We start from the raw sequence: 24,636 nt of genomic DNA, 5'->3' as shown, positions 1-24,636 counted from the left end.
ATGCTACTGGGGAAACTAGTGTATCTGATCATTGCTGGCACTGGAAACTACCCCTGATTCCTAATTAAGCATCAATCAAGTCAGGTCACTGAAATATGATTGCTCAATGCTGTAGAAGTCCCATTTGATTTTGTGGTAGATTTACTTTTTATTCATTATTTCAAATCTTGAATGAACTCTCAATATTGCCTGGAAGTCCCACTCAGTACTTAAATGTTCTGTGACACTATGTCTTACCTTTTTCTCCTTAAACTTCCCATCCTCTGCCCCCTGCACAATTTAAACCATGAGCTGGGAAAGAACTCTCTGTTTTGAATGACTATGTATACAGACTTATCTCATAAGATTATTATGAAGATTAAATGAGTTAATAAATGAAAATTACTTAGAACATTATCGGCACTATTGATAAGTAACTATTGATAAGTATCAGCAATAATGCGGATATTATTACCTGTGCTTAAACCCATTTTCTCCTTTCTTATTTGGCCCGTGGAGGCAGTTCTGCTCCTGCCAAAAGCCAATCCCTCAACCTGCTTACTGGGACCCATTGGCTTTAACCTCTTCTAGTATTGTCCCTTTGATTACCCCACATCAGTAGCCTCTCCTTCTCTCTGAATTTTTTTCAGCAACATACAAACATGCTTTGCTATCCTCAAGTGTTCAATCTACTCTGAATCTGACTTCTACCTAAAGTCCTATAAACCTGCTCTTGTCAAGATCATCAAGGACTTCCATGTTACCAAATTGAGCAGTCACTTTTCTCCCCTCAACGTCCTTCAACACAGCAGGTGGCTATCTGCTTCTCGGAATCCTCTCCTCTCTCAGGCTCTGTGACACCGGACTCTCTGGAGTTTTCTCTTACCTCTCTGCTCATCCGCCTCAGTCTCCTTCCCAATGTTCTCCTTCTCTCCTCAGGAGCTGAATGTTGCCCTTTTCCATGGATATGGTCCTGGACTTTACATTCCCTTTACACTCTCACTCATGCCCACGGCTTTATTCACAATTTACATACTGAAAACTCCAAATTCAGGTCTTTAGCCTAAACTTTCCTATACCTACATGACATCTCTTCCAGGATGAATCAGAACATTCAAAATTAACAGCTAAAACCAAACTCTCAATTTCCTTCCCACCCCATTCTCCAAAATGCCCTCTTCTAATGATACCCACCTTAGTGAATGGCATCCACACCGACGCAGTGGCTCAAGTCAGATGCCTGGATTTCACTCTTGACTTTTTTTCTTTCTCTTAATGTTTCTGTCTTTATCCCTCCCCATTTAATCCATTAGCAAGCCTTTTCTATTCTGTCTCCAAAATACATTGCAATGCTGCCCACTGTTCTCCATCCCTACTTCTCTACCACCTCAACTAAGCAAGCATCACTTTTCTCCCTGTCTTTTAATTCCTCTCACTTCCTCGCTTAAACAATTCAATTTATTATCAATACTGATGTCGGAGTGAGCTCTAAAAAATTATATAACATTCCCCTCTATTTTTAAAATATTTCCATGTCTTATCAATTTGCTTTAATATAGCCCTACAAGATCTGGCCCCTGCCCGTCCCAACCCTATTTTCTACTGTTCTCTCCCAGTTCACTCCACTCCAGCCACACAGGTCTTCTTTCTCAAATGCACCAAACTCAAGACCTTTGAACATTCTGTTTCTCTGCCTTGGAATAGTCCCCTTTTTCCTTCTTATCTTTCTGGCTTCAGGTGAAATGTGACCTCCTTAGAGAAACCTTTCTCATTTCCTATCTATACAATGTCCTTTCCCCTCCCATTATTTTCTACCTCTGTGCCCTCTTAAGACCTTTCAAAACACCAAAATTTGTTTATTTTCTTGTTTATAGTCTATCTCTCCCTCCTGGTTCAAAAGGAGTGAGATCCATTTCTATTTATTCACCACTACCTAACAAAATACTTGACACATAGTGGAATCTACAAAATACTTATTCAATAAATGAATGAGTAAATAAGCAGTCATCAAAGAATTAATCTGAGCAGCTGAAATTGTAGAACTGAAGCAGAATTTTGGCCAAACTCACTTAAAAGGCTGTACCATGACAAATAATTCTCCCAGAAAGCAGTGCCAAGTCCTGTTGATGATGAAGTATCTCATGACTGTGACGGAGTCTTTCCTTCCTCCAGTTTTATGGAGATTACACGCCTCCTCTGTGAAATCCTTACCCTCGTCTAACTCCTAACCCAAATCCAACTTTAATTCCCTGTCCTTTATGAAACATTTGCCCATGTTTCTAACCCATAAGCTTTTCATGATCCTCAGAAAACCTATAGCACTCACTTAATAAGTATATTCCATTTTGTGCTGTTATTATGGGCCAGGCACTGGCTTAGGAAATAGAGATCAAACATAAAGTTCCTTGAACTAACATTTATTCAGCATCTTTTATACCAGACTATCTTAAGCATTTTATAACATCAATACTCGTTAATTCTCACTGCAAACCCATTTTCTATTTAATTTTTACTTAACAAATATTTTCACAGCACATACTATGTACCAGGCCCTAGTCTAAGGACTATCCAAATAATACTTGACTTAACCCCCATTACAAACCTAAGAAGTAAGCAGTATTATTATCTTTATTTGATAGTTTGGGAAACTGAAGAAAAAAAACCAAGTTATTTGTTCAAAACCACAGAGCTAATAAGTGACAGACCAGAATTTGGGCCCAGGCAAATGAGGCTCCAGGGTCTCCACCATCCTCAACCACCATTCTAGCAACCTCTCAATTCCTATGAAGTAGGTTAGATTACTCTTGTTTCATCAGAAGGAACTATGAACTCAGAGGTTAACTTTGCTAGTTACACAGTTCATTCATGTGCTCAACATCAAATATTCATAAAGCACCTACTAGATGTTAGACACTGTGCTGGCTTCTGAGATACACAGATGTTGGAAGACATTTGTGCTCAGGGAGTGTACAATCCAACTAATGCATTGGCAATGTGGGATTTAGATTTAAAAGTTTCTGGCTCCAACACTGAGGTGGCCTTTCGATGGTACAATTCTGAGTTAGAGCAAATTTTTTTGGGGGGGTGTTCAGAGATGAAGGCTCAACTAACAAGTGGTAGAGGTGGGGCAGCTCAGAAAGGTTTCCCTGAGGAGGAAATCACCACATATCACTTTTATTCTTATTTAAATGGTTAAAGTTTTCACATTTAAATTTCATCCCCATCTGCACTCACTGTCACCTCCTTGAGAACCGGGGTTCTAATTTACTATTGCTCATTGTTTGGGACAGTGCTACACACACAGTCAGTGTTCAATAAAGTGATCTTGAATGAGTTGTGACTGGTTGAGTTCTCTTAATAGCTAACGGAGCTGGCAGCATTAGTTTTGCTTCATTTAAGATTTGCTATGTTCAAGCTTCTTCAAAGCTGAACACTTAATTGCTATGCCAGACATACACTGACTTTTCCTGGCTCTTTGGAGACTGTGACTCAAAGACTGAATGGCATAAACCAGGAGGTGTTCTGAATATTCTCCATACCACATGGCCTAGGTCCTGAGTACTTCCAGATTCAATACTGTCCTCTCTAAGGAACCTCACAGCCCAGGACACTGTTACCAAGCCCTGTGGAATGAGGAGTCCTGACTTCGTGACCACAAATGGTTTCATGTTTATGATGCCAAAATAGGCAAACTGAATTCTCACATTTATTTTTTTCACCAGTGCGATGGGAAGCACCAGGGCCTTGGTCCTTGGAAATGATGAAAAATCAACCCAAATGTACACAGAGAAAACACCACTGTTTGCCATGCTGCCTTGTCTGTTTGGGAGGAATGTGGATTTATTAATAATAAAGTTTCGCCATGTGGCAGACACATCTGGGTCACTAAGTATCAGTCCTGGGAAGTAACTGGAAAAACCCCGTATAGTCACTTGTCCTTCATTTGCTAAGGCTGTGGGCCATGCTTCTGTCTTCTGCGTTCTAACAGCATTTAAAATAAAAGATGAGATGTTACGTGCAAGCTCTCACCTGTGAGTCAGAATTATCATTCACGATGGTGCTCATAATAGGAAAATCAAAACAAAACATGCAAAAAGCTTCAACTCTTCAAACTTTCACCTGGCTGTTCCCCCCAATTTACACAGAAAGAAAAACTGATTAGTAGACTTCAATAAACAGACGCACGTGGCATCTTCTAAGGAGACTCATGGCAAAGAAAACAAGATCTACATTTATTTGTTTAGCACTTATTTATTTAACCTCTAGCTGGGCTGGGTTGTTGAATTTGGTTTTACATCTTGAATTACAAAATTTATGATGGAAACATGTGTTAGCTGTTTGTTAAGGGAAAGAAAGACCTCTGTTCTTTGTCTTTTCTTATAATAGTGCCAAGAGTCCTAGATGTTTGTTTAGAGAAGTTAAAATATGTCAAGAGTAAGAGCATAACCTTAGCTGGGCTTCCTTTCTACATCTTCTGTTCTTTCCTCTGGACAGTACCCTGGGCAGGCTCCTGGTACCTTCTGCCCGGACAGCCCTTCTCTTGGTCTCCTCTCAAACTCCTTCAACCCACTGGGCCAATAGCTGCAACAACGGAGTCAGCTAAGCTTTAAGGGGAGACCACCACATGCCTGCTCTGTGCATAATATGATCAAACATGGATCTTATGCTTAATTCAATTCTCGCAACCACTTTGTGACATAAGGAAGGGTGTGCAGTATGGACAGGAGCCAAGGGCACAGGCTTGGGATCAGGCAGAAAGAGTTTGAGTCCTAGATCTACAACTTTTCTTCCCCAGTTCTATTGAGATATAATTTATATATAACATTGTGTAAATTTAAGGTGTCCAATGTGGTGATTTGACATACACATATATTGTAAAATGATTGCCAAAATAAAGTGAGTTAACATATTCATGACTCCTCTACTTTTGAGTGGAAACTTTGGGAAAGTCAGTATCCTCATCTGTAAAGTGAAAAAAGAACAGTCCCTACTGCATGTAAAATACAGCATAGGGAATATAGTTAATAATATCGAGATAACTATGTATGGTGCTAGGTGGGTGCTGGAAATATCAGGTGCTCTATAGCTGGAACCAATGCAAAAGAATATTAAAAGTAAACTACAATTGAAAAATAAAAATGAAAATAAAAAAGTAAAAAAAATATTAAAACTTTTAATAGTGTCTGGAAAAAAAAACAGTCCCTGCTAAATACAGTTGTTTTTGTTTTTAAAATAACTTTATTGAGACACGTTTCACCTTTTTTCAAGTGTATAGGTCAGTAATTTTTGGTAGATTTACTAAGTTGTGCTACCATCACCATAAATCAACTTAAAAACTTTTAAATTACCCCAACATGATCCTTCATACACCTTTACTATTAACCCCTATCTCTTGCTCCTGCCCCACTTTTTGTCTTTATAGCTTTACCTTTTCTGGATATTTCATGTAAATATCATACATATTATGGTAGCTCATGCCTGGCTTCTTTCACTGAACATAATATATATATATTTTTTAATTATATCTTTATTGATCTCAGAGAGAGGAAAGAAGAGAGAGAGAGACAGACAGAAACATCAATGATGAGAGAGTCATTGATCGAGCCCACAACCCGGGCATGTGCCCTGACCGGGAATTGAACCCTGATCGCCTGGATCCCAGGTCGACGCTCAACTGCTGAGCCACGCCTGGCCGGGCTGAGCATAATATTTTTGAAGTTCATCCTTGTTGTACATAGCATACATCTTTAGCTTGTTCCTTTTTACTGCTAAATAATATTTTATTGCATTGATGTACCACCTTTTGTCTATCTGTTTACCAGCTGATGGAAAGTTGGGTTGTTTCTACTTTTTGGCTACTATAAAAAGTGCTAAGGGCATTTGTGTTGATGACTTTGTGTGGATATATGTCCTCAGTTCTCTTGTGTGGATACCTTAGAGTGGAAGTGGCGGGCCATATTTTAAATTTATTTTTAACTTCTTAAGAACTCACAGGGTTATTTCGAGGCTTAAGCATTACAGAGAGATGGCCTAGCCTAATGCTGCACAGGAAGTAATGATTGATGAAGATGATTTTTGTTATTATTGCTATGGCTGCTCTTTTTTTGGAGGTTTCATTTTCCTTACTGTGTAGGTGAGGAAGCTAAAGGAAAACTCAGAAAGGGCTATCAACTTGCTCAAGGTCACATAGCTAATCAGATGGATGAACTGAAATTCTCTGTCATGTTTTCTGACTCTAAGCCTGGCACTGTTTTCTGTGACCAGAGCCTATACCACATCACACATCCCGAGGAGAAAAGCTCTGATAATGCCTCCCCGGCAGAACAAATACCAGCAGCCCCTCACTGCACATACAATAAAATTTCAACTCCTGAGCTAGGGATACAAAGCCTCAATTATTTCCCCACCTATCTTTCCTGCTTAATCTCTCACCTAAGGCCCCATTCTGTCTTCCCTTCATAAATCCCTCGGGATGACTTTCATTCCAATAACTCAGTCCATGCTCCTTGAGCCACTACGCCTTTGTTCGAGCATGACCTGCTTTCCTGAATGGTATTTCCCACTCATGCCTTTTGAAATCTTAGGTATCCTTCAAGGAGAGTTCAAGTCATATCTCCTATCCCTTCCTCATGGTAGCAGCCCTGGTCAATGGTAATCTGTGTTCTCACCCACTCACTTATAATGGGTGCTCAATGAATGTGCTGATTTCAGCTGAAATGATTGAAAAAACACAGCTATATAATGAATGGCCCATAAAGGAAAAGTACTAATTTTTAAAAACTCAATAAAAACTCATTTATAAATATCCTAGGCATAGCACAGTACAGGGTGTTATTTGTGCCTGGGATAGGATCCTGCTCCTAGTCACCTGCCTTCCTGTGTGGCCAGAGCACTGTATTCATGCTTCAGGCAAATGCTTATCACACTGTATTATATATCCACTTATCTTTGGCTGCCCCACAAGACTGTGAGTTCCTCCAGAGAAGAAACTGTCTCTTTCATTCTAGCACACCCATCACCCAGCACCATGCCCGGTCCATGTAGTGGCCACTACTCACTAGATGCTTTCAGAGTGAATGAATGAACAGAGGGAGAGTGAATGAGAGAATGAAGTGTTCTCTCTCTGTCTGACAGAAAACCCATGAAAAGTAGGTAGTACTCTCTTGTCTAACTTCAGAGTTCTAAAAGAGGTTTCTACTTTAAGAAAGACTCTGATCTTCCCATTGGCCCACTGTTAATCCCACTTCCTCCAAATGGCTCACCTGATTAAGTCAATAATTATATATGTAGAATAATTTCCTTCCAGTCCAGTTCTCTCCTTAACCCCTTTTAAGCAAGGGCCACATACACACACACACACACACAAAGAATATTTAAAGAGAAAATTTTTCCAAATTATATAAGCTCCAAGACACAGTGGCTTTTCCTAAGTAGGTTGTTAGATTCTACCAAGGATCTAGCAAAGGGCTTTGCACATAGTACAAGCATTGTGAATAGTTGTTGAATAATTGAGTCCAACAAACATTTATTAAGTGCCAATGAGCAAGACCCAGTTGCAAGACTCCTGGCATGAGGAGGCTAACAAACATATATAATGGTAATAATAACAACTATGCCTTCAGTCATTACTGTAAGACTGGCACTATTTTTAAGGGTTTTATATGAAATAACTTATTTAATCCTCATAACAACTCTAAAAGGAAGGTATTAAAAATAAAGAAAATGAGGAGGAGTAACATAAACTACAGAGAAGGTGTAAGAATGGAATTGCCTAATTAGCAGTAGCACTGGGGTCTAAACCCAGGCAGCCTAGTTCCCGAATCTCCCCCACGAGAATGCTTTTGAGCTTAGGTGAGGGGCCATCTCCCATTCATTTTGTTTCCTTGGAGCTCATAAGCACAGGTGACCTTTTGCTATTGAACTGTGCCAACTACAAGGCTGACAAGGGTTAGGAGAATAATGAAGACACATAGTGTTATGCAACAATAATATGGCCTAGTGTCAGGGTGGGAAGGGGTGGAAGAAGCCCAGGTTTCGGAGCCAGACCAATGAGACCTGGGCTTGAACTCCAGATTCACCAGTAACTGGCTCAGGGACTGACAAAAAATTATCCATCCCAGTACCCACACACCACCATTTCCAGGCCAGGAGCCATCTGCAAAGTTTGAAGCCTCTGTAAGATTGGATGGTAGACTCAGAGACTCAAAATAAAGGTGGCTAAATCTAAGGCTAAAAGATTTCCCTCAGGTCGCACACCTGGTTGGTACCCACACTAAAATTTAGTTTCCTGAGTTCCAGCCCAGTGCTCTTTCGCTTAAGTCACAGGGTTTCATTTGAGGTAAGTAAGTCGAACAAAACACCGTAAGAAACAAATTATTCAAAATGGGACTTTCCAGAACTAGCTTAGAATTGGACAGCTGCCTCCTTGTGTTTGAGCGAGGCACGCCCCAGTTTCACTATAGATCTGAAATCTAACTCTCCTGTGACGTCAGAGGCTGGGGATATCTCTCAAGCAGTGAGTAATGCTCTGCAGATAAGTCTCCCACTGCTCCGCCATGTCCTAAAAATTCTCCCATGCCTCCTTTCCCTGCCAGGATGTCCTACTCAATACTCCAAAGAAATACCTTTCAGGGAAGGGGGCTGATCCCTAGAAGGCAAGAAGACACCATCACCTCCCTGTTGGCTCAGTTATTTCCCTGAGGGGAGACAATGGCTCAGGGAAAAGCATATTTTCTAAATTTTCTCTAGTTTTAGTATCTGGAGAAAAGATTAAATGTAGCACAGGTACAGGAAGGTATTATCCAGAGAAAGCTGAGTGTTATTGGAGCAGCAGATAAACACCATTCCAAGGGTGTACGTACCTTTAAGACAGGGACCTGTCTCGCTTGTCCCTACATGACAGAACAGAGGGCTGGTGCCAAGTAGATAGACTTTGGAGCCAAATAAACCAAGCTTCAAATCCGAGCTCCGTCACTTACTAGCTGAGTGTTTTTATACTAGTTATCCTCATTGAGGATCGCTTTCATTGGTTTAAAAAAATGGGATAATATTTATTGACTTCATGAAGGGTTGTTGATAATGAAAAAAACCCCAATGCAGTTTCTAATAGCAAATCTGGTCCTTAGTAGGGTTTAATATTATGTTAACACTTCTCCCCCGCAGCCTGTAGCTGAAACAAATGCTTTAGAGTGAGCTCTTTGGAAACAAAGAAACCGCTTTGGGGACAGTGTAGAGTTGAATCTGACTTATCAAATGACTATGCTATCATATGTTCTCACAATGCAGGAAAAATCGCAGAATTGAGCCCACCCTTCCTCTGAATGACAGAATCCCATGTTAAACGGCCTACATCTGTCTAGACAAGTGTTTTTCCAGCCGGGAAATGCAGAATGAACCACTCCCCAGGGAAACGCATTCCATTTCCTGCCAGATCTCTAACGGGTTAACTAGCTCACTGAGGCAAACACTTCTGTCCGGTGAATCCCACCCACTGTAACCTGCCTGTGTTCTAGACCCTGGCGGTGCAGAATGATCTAAAGGGAATGTTTCCTCAACACTGTTTCCTGCTAAAGGCTGAAGCGAATTCCCCCTACAGACACTTGAGGAGGAAATGGGATAGAAGTGTGTTCCACTGCTGTAGAAAAAGAGGAGAGAGATAAGTGTTTCTAAAACTTGAGTTAAACAAGTTACTCAAGACCTGAAGGAAAGCTAAGATTTGTGGGGAAAGAAGATGCTGAGATGCTAATTCCTTAAATTCCAGAAAGTAGCAACAGTAGGTTCAGTTCAGTAATTTGCTGAAGGCAGTTCTTTATCAAAAGATAAATGAGCGTGTGGAAGAAACTGCCCCTTGAAGGCAAGATCATGGTCTCTGATACTCCAGGCTGGAGGCGGCTGCAGGAGCCAGGTGCCTCTGGGTTAGATTGTCCAGGGGTCTTACTGAGATGCAGGAGAGAGGTGACAGCAGAAGCTTGGAACTGTGGTAAATACAAGGCAATGAGCAGGGATGGGAGAGATGCCTGGTGTAAATTTGCCCCCCAAAGGGGCTGAAGGCCTCATCTCTTCTGGATAGGTGCTTTCTCAGTGACAGGAACACAAGACTCAAGGGAGAAGTGGAGGTAAGGTTTTAAAACTCAAGCTTGAGAAGGAAGGACTTTCAAGAACGATCTGGTGAATCTGAGTGACATTTAAATTTCCATTATATGGAAATAAATACTATACATAAAGAGGATTCCCACCGCACTCCTACCCTTCCCTGCAAGATATTTTAGGCCAAAACTTAACCTATTTTAACAAAAATAAAATTTTTAAAATTACATTAAGGGGACAATTAAAAAAACACAAGACAACTTAACTTACTTTTGAAATATTTCTTCCAATTGAGTTTAAAATAATCAATTGTGGTCTCTAACATGGGGCACAAATTGACCAGCCTTCTTGTAAAGCTGAAGCTCTCATCTCTCGTGGCTGCCCTGTAGGGGTGATGCATTTGTGATGTCACCAACGTTTAATAGATGTGCTGCCAATGCCTGAGTACTGTTAGGCTGTTCACAATGCTAACAGGGTGTCTTTCAAAAATACCATATGGTTTTCAAAACAATTCTTTGAGCTGGGAGGAATTATTATTTTACCATGTTTTGAAGTAAAGTCTCAATGAGTAGGATATAAAGATTTTTATTTTCCTGAATCTTATATATTTCATTTGTATTAGAAGTGGGCATTAATTCTGATCTAATTCTCAAGAGAGTTTCTTTTGTTTGTTGGTTGGTCCTTTTGATGATTAGTTTTATGTGTCAACCTGGCTAGGTTATAATACCCAGCTATTTTGTCAACATCGATCTAAGTGTTGCTACGAAGATATTTTGTAGATGTGGTTCACATTTACCATCAGTGTACTTTAAGTAACAGAGATTACTTTTAGTATTGGTGGGCCTCATCTAATCAGTTGAAGGTCTTAAGAGCAAAAACTGAGGTTTCCCAGGAAAAAAACAGATTCTGCTTCATGACTGCAATCTTCCAGTATGCTCAGTCTGCTCTATAGATATCAAACTTGCTGGCCCCCCACAACTGTGTGAGCTAAATCCTTAAAGTCCTTAAAGTAAGTCATATATATACACACACACATATATATATATTTTCTCCCACTGGTTCTGTTTCTCTGGAGACTCCTGACTGCTATGATCCTTATCTTCATGTAGCTTTTGCTCTAGGGTCTTATTTCCAGATGGTGCAATCTCAAGATCAGACTCTGGGTCTTATTCATGTTAGTACTTCCCTTCCTTGCCCCGGCTCAGTGACAGGCTATAATAAAAATTTTAGCTTAATGAATATAAAAACACACACACCTGAACAAATGAATAAATAATGTAGGAAGAACTTATGCCCATGGCATAAGTAACTATGATGCGGTTTCATGAATAGTCCAGAAATGTAAATCGAGTGGGAAATTATTATAATAGGCAGGACTAATTGTAGGAGGTTTTTCATAGGTAAGTTTTTGAGTCAGGTTAAGAGGACTATAAGGAAAGGTGGTTTGGAAGTTTGAGGGGCATGGAGAGAGGGGTAAATCAGAGGCGGGCCCAGAAAGGGTCTGTGGGTGAAGGGAGAGAAAATGGTTAAACTCGAGATGAAGAAACAATGGAAAATAAGGTCCGTGAAAACAGAGGCCCATTGTGTTGACAAAAAGCATGGAAGAACCCTATTTTCCCCGGGACAGAACTGTAACAAGCCAGCATGCACATGTGTGCACACACATGGCATAGAACTGGCACACTCAGAGAGCTGAAGTGCTCGTTGTCAGGGCGGGCACCCTGCATGGAGATGTAAGGGAGCTGCGGCCTCAGACTGCCTAAGTCTTCTCAGCTTCTCCCACTTAAGGTGTGTGTTTGCTTCACTGAACTGAGACTCAATTTGCAATGCATGGGTGAAAAGGAAGTCAGAGTGTTTTTGTCTTACTAAGACTGCTGGTTCTTTTGGTGGGAATCTCCTTCCAAAGCCAGCAAATGGAGAACTCCAGAGATGCAGACTTTGCCTCCTAGAGAGATAGGTCATATAACCTAAGAGAAGGAAACAGCTCTTTCATAAGCCCACTTTTCTTTTTGTGCAGCTGGTAATCCAGATTGGCATCACAGATTTTGAAACAAACTGTTGTTTCAAGTTCCCCAAAGCTGGAGTGGCGGGGTGGTTGGGAAGTCATTCAGTTTCTCTGTCCCCATAAGCGGCATACTCCGCCTTATCAGAATCTACCCCCGACTCAAGGAAGCCTGTTTTTCCATGAATAGGATAGTAATCTTTCTTTCCATTTACTTGCAATTGGTTTCACTACCTCTCTTTTGTTATTCATTCATTTTAAAAATATATAATTTGTATGCCAGGCACTGAGCATATAATCTAATGGTGGAAGCAGGCAGTTACAATACTTAAAAAACAATTAAGATTTATTTAGTGCTTTCTGTGCTGTGTGCAAGCCATTGTCTAAACACTTTACATACACTAACTAATTTAGTTTTCATACAATTCTATGCCAAAGAGTCTATTATTACTTCATTGTCCACATGAGGAAACCAAGGCCCAGAGATGTTGAATTACTTGTGTGCGACCCTACAGAGAGGAATGGAGCCAGAACTAAACTCAGCCAGTCTGGCTCCAGAGCGTGCCTCCTTAGCCATGAAGGTGGGCGGAAGGGCAGGTGCTGAGGATCATGACAGAGGAAGCACGCGTGCTGGGGAGCACCCCCCCCCCCAAATTTAGACTAAAGCTACATGTTCTACTATGGCCTAAAAATGCTCTGCTCAGTCTGGCCTCTCTCAACGGCTATAGCCTTGCCCCTCACCCACTCTCAGTACAGGTCTCTGTCTGTAGCACCTTTTAGGTGTTAGTTACTGTCTCTATGCATCCAGCTCAGTGTTTAAGTCTCAAGTTCAAGGTCACTTATGAAAATCTTTCATGCCCCCTTAGCTACATTAATCCCAATAATAACTAATGATAATAATAGAGTAAACATTAAATAATATTAGCTGGTAGACAGGGTTTGAAATGCTTTACCTATCATAACTCATCTAAATATTATAACAATCCTAATGGTAAGCACCAGTATTAGCCCCGTTTTTATAGGTAAAAAGATGAGGCAATGTTATTGCATTTTGCACTTTTCTTCATTACGTGACCAAAGACGGAATCATGTGTTTATTTATTTAATATTTCCTGGCCCGTAAGCTCCACAAGGTCAGGCTCTTTGTCATTGGGTCCTCAGTGTCTAGCACAGTATCTCATATACAGTGAGCATCTAATAAATGTTTATGGAATGAATGAATCAATAATTAATGGACATGGATGAGACTTATTTCTCTCAAGGCTTATACATTTTCTTACTACTTACAATAAAATGGATAGCTGACAGAGGAATTGAAGGAAATTCTCTATTATCTAGTCAATGTTTGGCTGTAGAAAACTTTAGTGCCCTTGTTTGCTCTCATGTTGTGAAATTCTCACCATCCCCCTTTCCGTTAGTTTTAACGCCCAGGGGTTACAATGGGGTGGAGGCAGGGGCAGTGTGGTCTACACTAGAGGAAAGAGCATGAGTTTTCAAGAAACACAGATCTAGGTTTCAGTTCTGACGTTATCACTTAGTAACTGTGTGGTCTTGAGTGAGCCCCACATACTCTCTGAGGCTCCTTTTCTAAGTCTGTGAAATAGGGACAATAATAGTTGCAAAACAGTTTAGTTGAGAGAATTAAGTGAGATAATGTATACAGAGGGCCTAGCAGAGTACTGCTAGATACTTAACAGGAGCTGAAGAACTGCTAGCTCCTTTCGCCTCCTGCAATTGGAGGCAGGCGTGTGGGGCTTTGGAATTACCTCTTTTACTAGGCCAGCTAGTACTAGCCAGACCAGACCCTGGAAATGGGAAGCCCAAAGTACAACTGAGGAGGCAGGGGCAAAGACTGCATTATCTGACCAGAGCAGATGAACTCGATAATCACCAAGGCCCCAGCTCACCCTGTGGACACAGCCAAAGAGGGGGCAGGAAAAGTACACAAAACTTGGAGGGGTTGCTTTTGGTCATTGTCAACAGTTCTGGCTGGGAGTAAGTCAAGACAATAAACTAAGAAAGAGATTCAGTGAGTTCTGTTGCCTGTTCTCCAGTTCCAGCGACAGTCCCTGCATTGTTTCTCTTCTCTACGGTGAAAGACCGAATGCTCTGAAATGAGCTGTTCCCTGAAATGCTCCTGGCTTCCGAGAACAGCTCTGGAGGCAACTCCATGAAGTGCTGGCTGGGGCTTGATCAGAAGCAAGCAAGCAGAATTCACCCTGCCCCCAGGATCATGCGGTTGGGGGATGCAGGAGGCAGAAAAAGGAACTTAGATGGTCGTCTTCCTTCCTCCTTCATCTCCCAAAGCCCATATTCATTCTTCTCTAGGCCAGCCCTGACCTCTTCGTCTCCCTCCCTCACAATAAAGAGGAGAGAAGTGGGTAGGTGATTATGAGGGTGGCTTCCCTTCCCATAAAGGTACTGAGAGAGGGCATAAGAGTATTTCCCCAAAGAGTCAGAGGCCTCCCCCAGGCTGGACTGTGCTGGCAGTAAGTAGGCTTTGCCTTCTCTCTAAAGGGAAGCTCTGCAGCAGCTCCTGCTGCTCCTCTCTGCTGAGCTTCCTGGGCTGGAAAACCTTTGCCTGTGCAGGTGTGTGCCGAGCCCTGTATATTGTATTTAAGTACAACTGTAATGAGTTGCAAAGCTGTAATTGTTATATCTTACAAAGTGAAGTCCTCTCAGGCTTATGCAAAAAAAAAAAAACCTCTCAGTTAACTAAGATCTAGTTTATCAGAATCCTAATTGGGCATTCTTCTTTGCACTCATACATTGGGTATCAACTCCATTCTCCCCCCAGTCCCCTTCGCTTTTCCTATATGTCTTGGAGAATCCTCTGTTCAGCTCCAAATCTATTTCTGTGTAAGTAGATTTTTATGGTTTCAGGGAAAAAGAATCTCAAAAGTCAAAGAAAGATCGCTTTCTAGTTTGTATAACTATGGAAGGGAAGTGGATCTTTAGACAGATCTCACCGGGGCTTTCTGTTTCAGTTCCCTACTGATACCAGCAGGCCTGGGCTCTGAGCTATCACACATTGACCACCTGCTATGTTCTGGGTGCTGTGGGATGCATGTATAACACAATGAATACCATTACTAATATTGACATTTTTTAAGTGTCGTGAGCTATGCTAAGTGCTTTATATATGTTTGAATAGTTAATCCTTAGAACCAACATATGAGGTATGTACAGTTTCCATGCCACTTTTGGAGATGATGTAGTCAGGACATGGAGAGGTTAAGAAATTTTTCCAAAAGTCACATATGAATCTGGGGTTTGAAAGACGGAGTCTGGCTCCAGGGTCTTCACTCTTAACTACTACACACATAGCTTTTCTCATTGAGTCTTCACAGCAATTTTATGAGATAGAATACTAAAACACCCACTTTTCAGATAAGAAAACTGAGTCTCAGAGAAGTAACTCGTCTAAAGGATTGACTCAGGATTCCCAGCCCAACTCAATCCAACATGCTAATTGAGTACCTGCTCTGTGCCAGACACTGTGATAGGCGCTAACAGCATAAGATAGTGTGATAAGCTAGTCACATTTAATCTTTTTTTTTTCCATTTCTTTTAACACTGCCACTTCCTCCTATAGTAATAGATAATAAGGAGTTCACTTTGAGTGAAGAAAAGTCAAATGTAGTTAAGATTAGTCAGGGCTGTCAGCATTGTGCACGTGCCTGAGCGCTAGAAGATACCTTGACAAGCCTTTAAAAATGCCCATTATGAGCCTCAATTCTTTTCCAATCCTTTCTGATTCAGGTATGGGCATGTGCTCACTTGTATTTGTTCATTTCATAAACACTTATTGAGTATCTACTGTGTTCTAGGTCATATGGTATAAATTGGAAACAAATTTTAAAAAGAGGGTTAGTACTAGAACTTGGGACACTCTTAGTTTGGAAGGGAATAAAATTAAATAAATAAATTCAGCATATTGTGACAAGTGCAATAACTGAGATAATAATTAAGATAATAATCCAGAGGAATCATGGATGAGTTGCAGGGAGCACATCCAGAAGATGGCAAACACGCTGAGCCTTGAAGAATAAAAAAATATGCACTTTCCAGATGAAGATGGGTAAAGAAACTAGTATTTACTAAGCATATACTATATATCAGGCCTTAGATTGAGACCACATGTTCAGTTTAATCCTGACTCCAGAATCCAAGAATCAGTGAGAATTAAGCACTTGTTCACAGTGACAGGGTAAAAAAATCCCTGAGCTGAATATATGAATAGCAATGTTGGGAAAGGGCAGCCCAAGCAGCAGGAACAGCATGCACAACGGCCGGACGGCAAGAAGAGCCGGGCACATTGGAGGGACAGGATGTTCGGTGCACCTCGGCCATCAGCTGTGTGGGGGCTTTTGCATATCTTGGAGGCCTTTGCACATCTGATAAGTAGGGATCTTATGCTGAGGGCGAAGGATAGCCAACTGAGAAATGAAATAAATCATAACTACAAGAATTGGCTGTGGGAAGTGAAGAGAGACATAAAAGAGCGGATGGTGAGGCCACTCAAAGCCAGGAATATGGGATAAGGGGCAGTGGTGCAGAGGGGATGAGCGCTGGCCTCCAGATTAACCAAAAGGGGCTCCCAAAGGGGTCAGGTATCTGGAGCTTTTATATTTGCTTACTGATGAGGAAATGCAGGAGCGCAGGGAGGAAAGAAACAGGGGCTGGGAAAGGAGTTGCCTGCAAAAGCCAATAGAGTAGATTCTGAAAACCAGAGTTGAAGAAAGCTGTCTACTCAAGGTGGCTCCCTAACTATGAGCCCCGCAGGCAGAAGAGTCCAGATGTGAGGCGGATCTCTGGCTCTGACTCCTGGGGCTGCCCAGGTAAATAGAGCTGTCAAGAATATCCAGAAAGAGGCAGCAGCTTCCCGAAGGCTCTCCCGACACACCTGGGAGCGGCACGACCGGGCTTGCGGCGGGCGCAGCAGGGGGTTCGGGAGGGGCGGCACGTGGGCAGCCTCCTGCCTGGGCCCTGCAGATGCTGCAGCCCAGAGAAGCGAATCTTTCTTCCCAGCTCCTCCTCCGCCCTGTGCTGCAGAGCCCTGGTGCCAGAGCACAGTGCAGGCCGCATAAAGGTTGATTCATAGATGAGGGGCTATAGCTGTAAGCCACACAGCGACAGAAAGGACAACATTGCGTGTGTGTTTGGAAGAAGCTGTTTATGCAAGGAATTACATATCAAACTGGCAGACAATAGTGATTTGCCTAGACAATTTATGACACCAAATATTGAGATGGGCTGTGTAGAGCTAAAGGTAAGGCGCATTTTTAAAAGTTGAGGTGCTACCCTTCTGCACACAAAACATTGAGGCAACTATATCTGGGTATCTGCCTGAGCCTACTGTAACCAAACAGAAAGAAAGGCCAGAACTAAAATGCAAAAGAAAGAAATTGTGTGTGGAGATAGGTCAGCTACAATATAAACTTTTCCCTTTCTCTGGCTTACTGCTTTAGCAAAACCTGATGGTTGTCTTTGTAAAAAAAACGTGTCTGTATCTAGGTCCCTGGCAGTGATTTGCCTCTGGGAGGGCCAGCAATCTATTTAATGACTCCATTGACGTCAATAGCATAACTGAAATACTTACTAACATGCATGATTCCAACTTTCAGGGGAAGGGGGGTGGATGGTGTTTCTCAGCAGTATGAAAACCTGAAGTGGAGTCAACACGGAATGAACTCAGCTCTTTAGGCAGCAAGTGAGAGATTAGATGCTGCAGGTCTCAGTGGTTTTATTTAATCCGAAGAAACATTCATACTAAATTTAGACATTAATTTTGAACTGGTGAAATAGCCATTAATGAGCAGGGCTTTATTTTTGGCAATGTTTGCTCGGGGGTCACATTTTAACTTTTTGCACTTTAGTTGACTTGTGAATGTTTTTGCAACTACTCATGCTTAATTTTAGACATATACGAAATAATTGCAAATCAATATAAATAGCTCACTGTTGATGCTCGAGGGTAAACATTCACAAGAAGGCTATTTTAGACAAAAGCAATTCTTACTGGGGCTTTTCTAGTGCATTTGCCTTATTGTTATGCATGCAAGTTACCTAAATACTCAAGGTGAGTAATTAATGCAATTATACTAATAATTTAGGCCGGAGGACATTCAGAACACAGAAGACAAATAATCTGATATTTCTAGTTTTTTCCCCTTCCTTCCTTCCTTCTTTCCTTTTTTTCTTTCTTTTCTGTAGTTTCCTCCAATCTCTTCTTTTTATCATGAGTGGCCAGCCTTTGGTAACAGGATTGATTTTATTTGTATTTGTCCATAGGTTTTGCAATCCTGCCTGACAGTTCTTGCTTAATATACAAACGAAGCAAACGTCTTGCTTATGTTGGGCTTAATTTCCAGTCATCTGACACAGCTCAGCTCTCAGGCCATGGCTGTGGTTCTCACAGAGCCCTTTCCTGGTGCACACACAGTTCATCTCTCATGCCTGGCCCTGGAAGCTCGGGCAAAGAATGAGAATTGAATCAATGCCATGACTTTCTGAATTTCTCAGAATCCAAGATAACTCACTGAGCCCCTTGTCCACTCTTCTAACAGACCCTGCATCTGGTACATCCCACAAACTCTAGAGTAATATTCATAACACAAGTAAAGATTTAGGAGGAACTCATACTGAGAAATAAGCTTCCTAGGAGAAATCCTCTTCTTCTGTTTTATCTACCAGTAAAGAGTCCTTTCCTCCTAAGAATGGCCTGGACACCTAATAGAAGAAAAAGATTCCCATGAGCACTACAAATATTAATTAAGTCTGTTTCTCACTTAAGCCAACCTATTTCAGACTTGCTGGAAAGCCCTATATTATCTTACTCTATTTCTCCATACACAGACTTTTCTTGAAACGCATTTAATTGACTGGAGTTGAAAACAATCATCAACCAAGGCTGAGGCTATCCAAGCTGGAAGAGACTTTGGGTTTGCAGAAGTTTGGCCTGAAATCCTCAAGGGAATTCTCTAGTCATCTTTGTGACATGGTTTGCTGTCATTTATAATGACCCATGGGCTTCTTCTTCATAGCAGCTGATCTGTTACGTGGGTGATGCTTTTGCTCAATACTTTTATTGGTAAATTTTGAAATGAGAAAATTAGTATAGAACATACCATCTTACACATCAATTTGGTTGCTGCAAGGTTGTATATATGACACATATTATTACAAATCAAGTCACATTTCTATGAATCAGAAGAGCTAGCCGTGAAAAGGAGTGGTTCTCTAATCCTATGTAATGCAAAAAAAAATTCATTCTGTAAAGGCAGTGAACACTCCATAATTTACCCTTTCAGTAAATTTTTTTTCATGACACACCTATAATATTACGGAAATGCGTGCAAAAGCAAGGGCTAGATAGGATTGGTGGACAAAGCAAAACAACTATCCCAGACACACACACATCCCCATATCCCACATATCCCACATACACACTCTCAGGTACTTGCTCATGCACACACACACACACACACACGCTGATTTTCTTCAATTATCTGATTTTTTCTGTTGAAAGTGGTTTTGGGGTCTGAAAACCTGAGAATTACTTCAATTATCCACTTTGAGTGTGTATAGATGACAGAACCCAAGTGCCCGAGCCTTGTTTTGAAGTGTCCTTCCTTCTATTCCATTTCTCCCTGGCCTTTCCCCCCTGAGCATCACGTAGAGAAAGCCTGGAATTCGTGCTTGTAAAAAGGCAAAATGTGATAAAAATCGAGATGCTCATTAAACTCCACACCCTGCACCAGGACTTCTGCACCTTTCTTCTTAACTTGGATTTTCACTTTGCTCCGCTTTCTGGGTTTTAAATTCTCTATTACTTTACTCTGGCTTCCCTATTCAAAGTGCAAAATGCCAGTTTTTTAGATTTAACTCTTTTTTGTTTAAAACCTATATGATTACACTAATATATTTAACAGTTACAGAGCGTGTTTTAAACTTCTTTTCATTTTAGCGCAATAACTGACGTTAAATAGTAAACAAACAAAAACAAAATACAATTGAATAGTTTTCATAGCTATAGAGATAAAAATATGGACTCATATTAAATTTTAACTTGTAAGCATTTTCCTTAAGATAGAGTTCCCAAAGTTTATGTAGTTCTTCTGGTCAAGTCAACATTTACTCTGTCCCTACTATGTGCAAATCTCTGCTAAAGCATGGAAAATGATGCAGAGGACAAGGTACAGCCACTGCCTTCCAAAAGCTCCAATGGTGGAGACATATATAAGCCACGAACTACAGAATATCTTAAAATGGAACTGTTGCCATAGCACAAAGGAGCAATTATAGTGATTTTCTAAAAAATTAGGGTGTCTCTGCAGAGGAGGGAAATTTGTGTTGTACTATGAGAGCTAAAAAGAATTATTTTGGTTAAACAGTAAAAAAGAAAGTACTGCAGATTGAGAAATTTGCTTTAATTTCCCCCATGAATTATCCCAGTTAATGATCAATTTGTAAGAGCAAATGTACCAATTTAACCATGGTTTCTGACAATTAGCTTTTAAAATGAATTGCATTGCCTTCATTTAGATGCATTTAAAAATTCCTTTTAAAGAAAATTGCCTTCTCCCCCCCCCCCCCCCCCCCGTCTCTGTCTCTCCGTCTCAGTTTCTCAAATGTGCTTTTATACGAGAATGCAGTTACCTTCGTCAGGCTTTCCTGACAGTGGACTATTGCTAAAACCCTGTAAATCATTGCTTGTTTCTCGTATCTTTTATCTTAGATCTCAGTTCAAATACATCAGTACTGAGTGCTCATAAATGAAAACCCGATCTTGCTACCATGAAAAATCACCTTTTGAAGCCATGCCCTAGCTTTCAGTTCTGTTTGCTCTGAGCCACTTATTTTTCATTCCCCTTTAAAGTTTCTATTTAAATACACCTCTTTGTCATATGCTGATAAATATTAAAATAACAGGAAAAATCTGCCTGACTCATTTAAGCTGATAATAAGAACAAAACACAGGATGTGTGTGTCCTCCTTCCTTTCTGCCCGCATTTCAGCGTGAAGAAGGGTTTTGAAACCTATAATTACGTAATAATCGGGTATCACTGTATTCCCTTCCCAACGAAAAGCCAGGATTTTTGTAATGTACCACAAAGACGAACGAAAACAAATTGCCTAAGGGGCATTGTCACTTCTTTGCTCCATTGTTTTAAAAGAAATCAGCAAAAGACTCTAGTGGCCAAGCTGTAGTCACTGCGCCAATAATCACAAAATGATCTTTCCAACAGCATCTTTGGTTAATGAGCTAATTTATAGGACCATAAACATCACATTTCTCCTAATGTTTGTCAGTATTTATTGCGAAAAGGAGAAAACATAGTTTAAATATTCAAACCAGGTTCAAAGTCAGGGCGCGTCTTAGTAAGTTTGGCCAACAGAACAGTGAGCACAGGTGTCCTGCCGGTAGGCCGCAGGACGGACGGAACGACCGCAGTTTCAAGACCACCTCCTTTGATCTCCGAGCGTGTAGCACCAGTATTACGTTAAAACACTCTACCTAGTTTCTTTTTGTAAACTTCTAAAGGAAACGCCACCAGCCCGCCAGGGTTTTGAAGTCCATGGATAAGGCACTAGTTTCTTCTCCCTGCTTCATATCACGGCGCTCCAGAGGCCAACTCTACCTAGGATCTCTCTTCTTCCCTTGCATTCTTCCTCTCAATCTTGTTCTCATAACAGTATTTTTTAAGGCGTGCACCATAACTGTTTCAGAAGCCAACACGCCAGTGGAACCTGCCTTTGTTCCCTTCTTTGAAAAGTTGGGCTTTTGTGTTATTCCCCTATTATTCCCTATGGCCAGGACCCCAGCAAGAAAGCACAGTGTCCGAGGAGGAAGATCCTGCTGGAAACGCAGACGTGTAGGAGGCAACGCTGGGCGCTAGGTGATCTCACTGAGTGCATCCAATTTGATTCTCCTGTGGTTTTACTTGAGACCACTGCTACGCTAGTGGGGGCAGGTCAAGGGGAAAAAAAATCCATTTTGCGCTTTAAAAAAAATGTCACCAAACTGGTTGTATCTGAGGTCAAAAAGAATTTACGTTCGGTACATCTCCATGTTGTTCCTTCAAGGTGGCCCTTCCCCTCCGCACACAGCTCTCAACGCTGCATGAAACACATGGGCGCAGCACTGAAAGATGAAGGGTTAGGTTTCTTTAAAACGACACGTTTGAGAAAGAAGACTGGATGACCTCCAAAAGAAATGATTTGTGACCTAGAAAGAGCCTTTGGTTTCACACCTGGAAATGTATACTCAAAGGGGATCTATGGTTGACGCTAAGAGGAAAACCACTAGCATAGCCTGTGGGGCCCTCAGGCCAATGGGAGGGCATCTCAGGGCCTGTGAGGTTAGTCCTCCTGGAGTTCTCTGGGGTCAGCAAGCTGAGGTCAGGTTGCACTATCAATACAGCTCTGCCTCCTGCTCCTTTTCTGGGAAGCAGCATTGCCACCCACCCACCATATTCTGGAAGGCTGGGCATGCATATGATGGGAAAATCATTTAATTCTGCTTTTCAGTCTCTTTCACATGGAAAGAAGTATAGCTCCAGTATGCTTTTGAAAAAAGGTCACCAAGATACTTACTTTTGAGGGCCATGGTATGCAAACAAATGCTATTATTCCAGAAAAGGTTCTGCATAAGAGGTACACTTATTATTTTGAAACATGGAGACAGGTCATGATGTGGCTTACCTTGCAGGTTGACTCTGGAGACAGGAGGCTGACTAGCAGCTGGGGACCTCCTGTGGAGACAGAGAGAAAAGAAGGCCTGAGTCTCTGTGTGAACATCCTCTCCCTGCCTCCCCATGATCTCTGGGGAGTTTTCCAGGTCACAATGAGCTATCAAGTGACATAATGCTTTCTCCGGAAGGCAGGCTCCTGTAACATGCGTAGATGACTGCAATTCTCTCACATCCAGGTGGCCTGGAATTTCCCTAGGCACAGCCTCCTGGATACTCCAACACTCCAGGAAGGAAGTCCTTTACTCCAGGTCCCTAACCAGCTCCTCTGTTTTAGGTTCCCTGTTCCAAGAGGCCCTCAGAAGAGGATATCCTTGCTCAGGAATGGTACCAAAGGTAAGAATGAATCCCAGCTCCTTCGGGCAGTGCTGTAGAAAGTCACAGCCAGAGGAACCCTTAGAGATCAATCACCCCAGGCCTCCCAGTTTTGTACCTCAGGTCACAAGCCCCTAGGAATGGCAATCCAGGTGGCTTACATTTATGGAGTGGTCTTTTCATGGCGAAACTGGGCATTGTTCTACATCATAACAAGCCTGCTGATGTCAGGAGTCAAATGAAACAAGCAAACAAATTCATGCACCACAAACACTGGGCCTGCTTCTCCCTTTCTTTCTTTCTTTCAAATATATCTTTATTGACTTCAGAGAGAGGAAAGGAGAGGGAGAGGGAGAGACAGAAACATCAATGATGAGAGAGTCACTGATCGGCTGCAGCCTGCAACCCGGGCATGTGCCCTGACCGGGAATCGAACCCTGATCGCCTGGATCCTAGGTCGACGCTTAACCACTGAGCCATGCCCGGCCAGGCTCTTTCTTGTTTTTCTTTGTTTCTTCTTTATCTCCCCTCCCTGCCCAATTTTGCTGTTATGATTATCTTTCTCATGCTTCACAGAATGGCTAGACTTTCCCGGATTCCCAATGCATTGCTGGAGAACCTCCCAGAAATAGTACGGAGCAAAGGCCTTCAAAATTTAAAGTGCAGCAGGATCACCTGGAGGCTTATGGAGACATTGCTAGATCTACCTCCAGATTTCTGATTCAGTTGGCCTGGGGTGGGCTTGAGTGCTTGCATTTCTGACCAGTGCCAGGTGCTGATTCTGCTGGTCTGGGGACCACATTTTCAGAACCACTGGTACAGAGGACTGTCTGCCCCACTAAAGAGCAACAGGATATTAGCAAGGAGCAAGAGACTGGGACTCTAGGCCAGTGGGTCTCTAAGCATGGATGAGCTCTGACTCACTTGGACAGCTGTAAAAATTATAAATCCCTCCCCTATCCCTGGAGAGTCTATCTCAGTATATCTGGGATGAGGCCTGGGGATCTGTAATTTTGTACTTTTTGGTGAATTCTGATGTACAGGAAAGTTTGGGATAGAGGCCAAATTATAAATGATAGAGAATGGCCTACAAAGGCACTGCGAAGGAAAGGCCTCTCTGTACATAGTGAATTTCCTAGGTTTTTTTAAGTGTTCCAAATTCAGTTTTGGTCCCATAGGGGTAATCTAGTTTCTAGGTCACTATATCTTAGAGCTGCAGGGTTCGATGGACAGGGTTCACATCTATCACGTTTATTAGAGAGGTGATCCTAGGCAAGGTACTTTTACACCCTCTGTGGCATGAGATTTTCACGTGTGACAAGGGAAGGGAAATTGCCATACAATGATTGCCTTGCTCTGCTAGGCACTGTGCTAAGTACTTCTTAGCTTCCACTGGGAACATTAATATCTCATCTTAAGGATAAGGCAACTGAAGTGCAGAGAGGTTAAGAAACATGCGCTCGTGGTTTATAACTGGCATGGTTGGGATTCAAAGGTAAG

The 24,636-nt window shown here is 41.7% G+C and overlaps 1 protein-coding gene across 2 annotated transcripts in view; it reads right to left on the bottom strand.

Moving 5' to 3' along the window:
• PDE4B (phosphodiesterase 4B) overlaps positions 1 to 24,636 on the bottom strand; it is a 391,091-nt gene that overhangs the window by 81,772 nt on the left and 284,683 nt on the right. For both annotated transcript variants that reach the window (XM_087820499.1, XM_087820500.1), the window contains one exon: positions 22,775 to 22,824. In XM_087820499.1, coding sequence (XP_087676625.1) covers positions 22,775 to 22,824 — 50 coding nt within the window. The remainder of the gene's footprint in view (positions 1 to 22,774; positions 22,825 to 24,636) is intronic.

The sequence above is a fragment of the Miniopterus natalensis genome, chromosome 9, assembly GCF_054644295.1.
Source record: "Miniopterus natalensis isolate mMinNat1 chromosome 9, mMinNat1.hap1, whole genome shotgun sequence".
NCBI lineage: Eukaryota > Metazoa > Chordata > Mammalia > Chiroptera > Miniopteridae > Miniopterus > Miniopterus natalensis.
The sequence above is the reverse complement of the archived record's forward strand: the minus strand, read 5'-3'. Positions and strand labels throughout refer to the sequence as shown.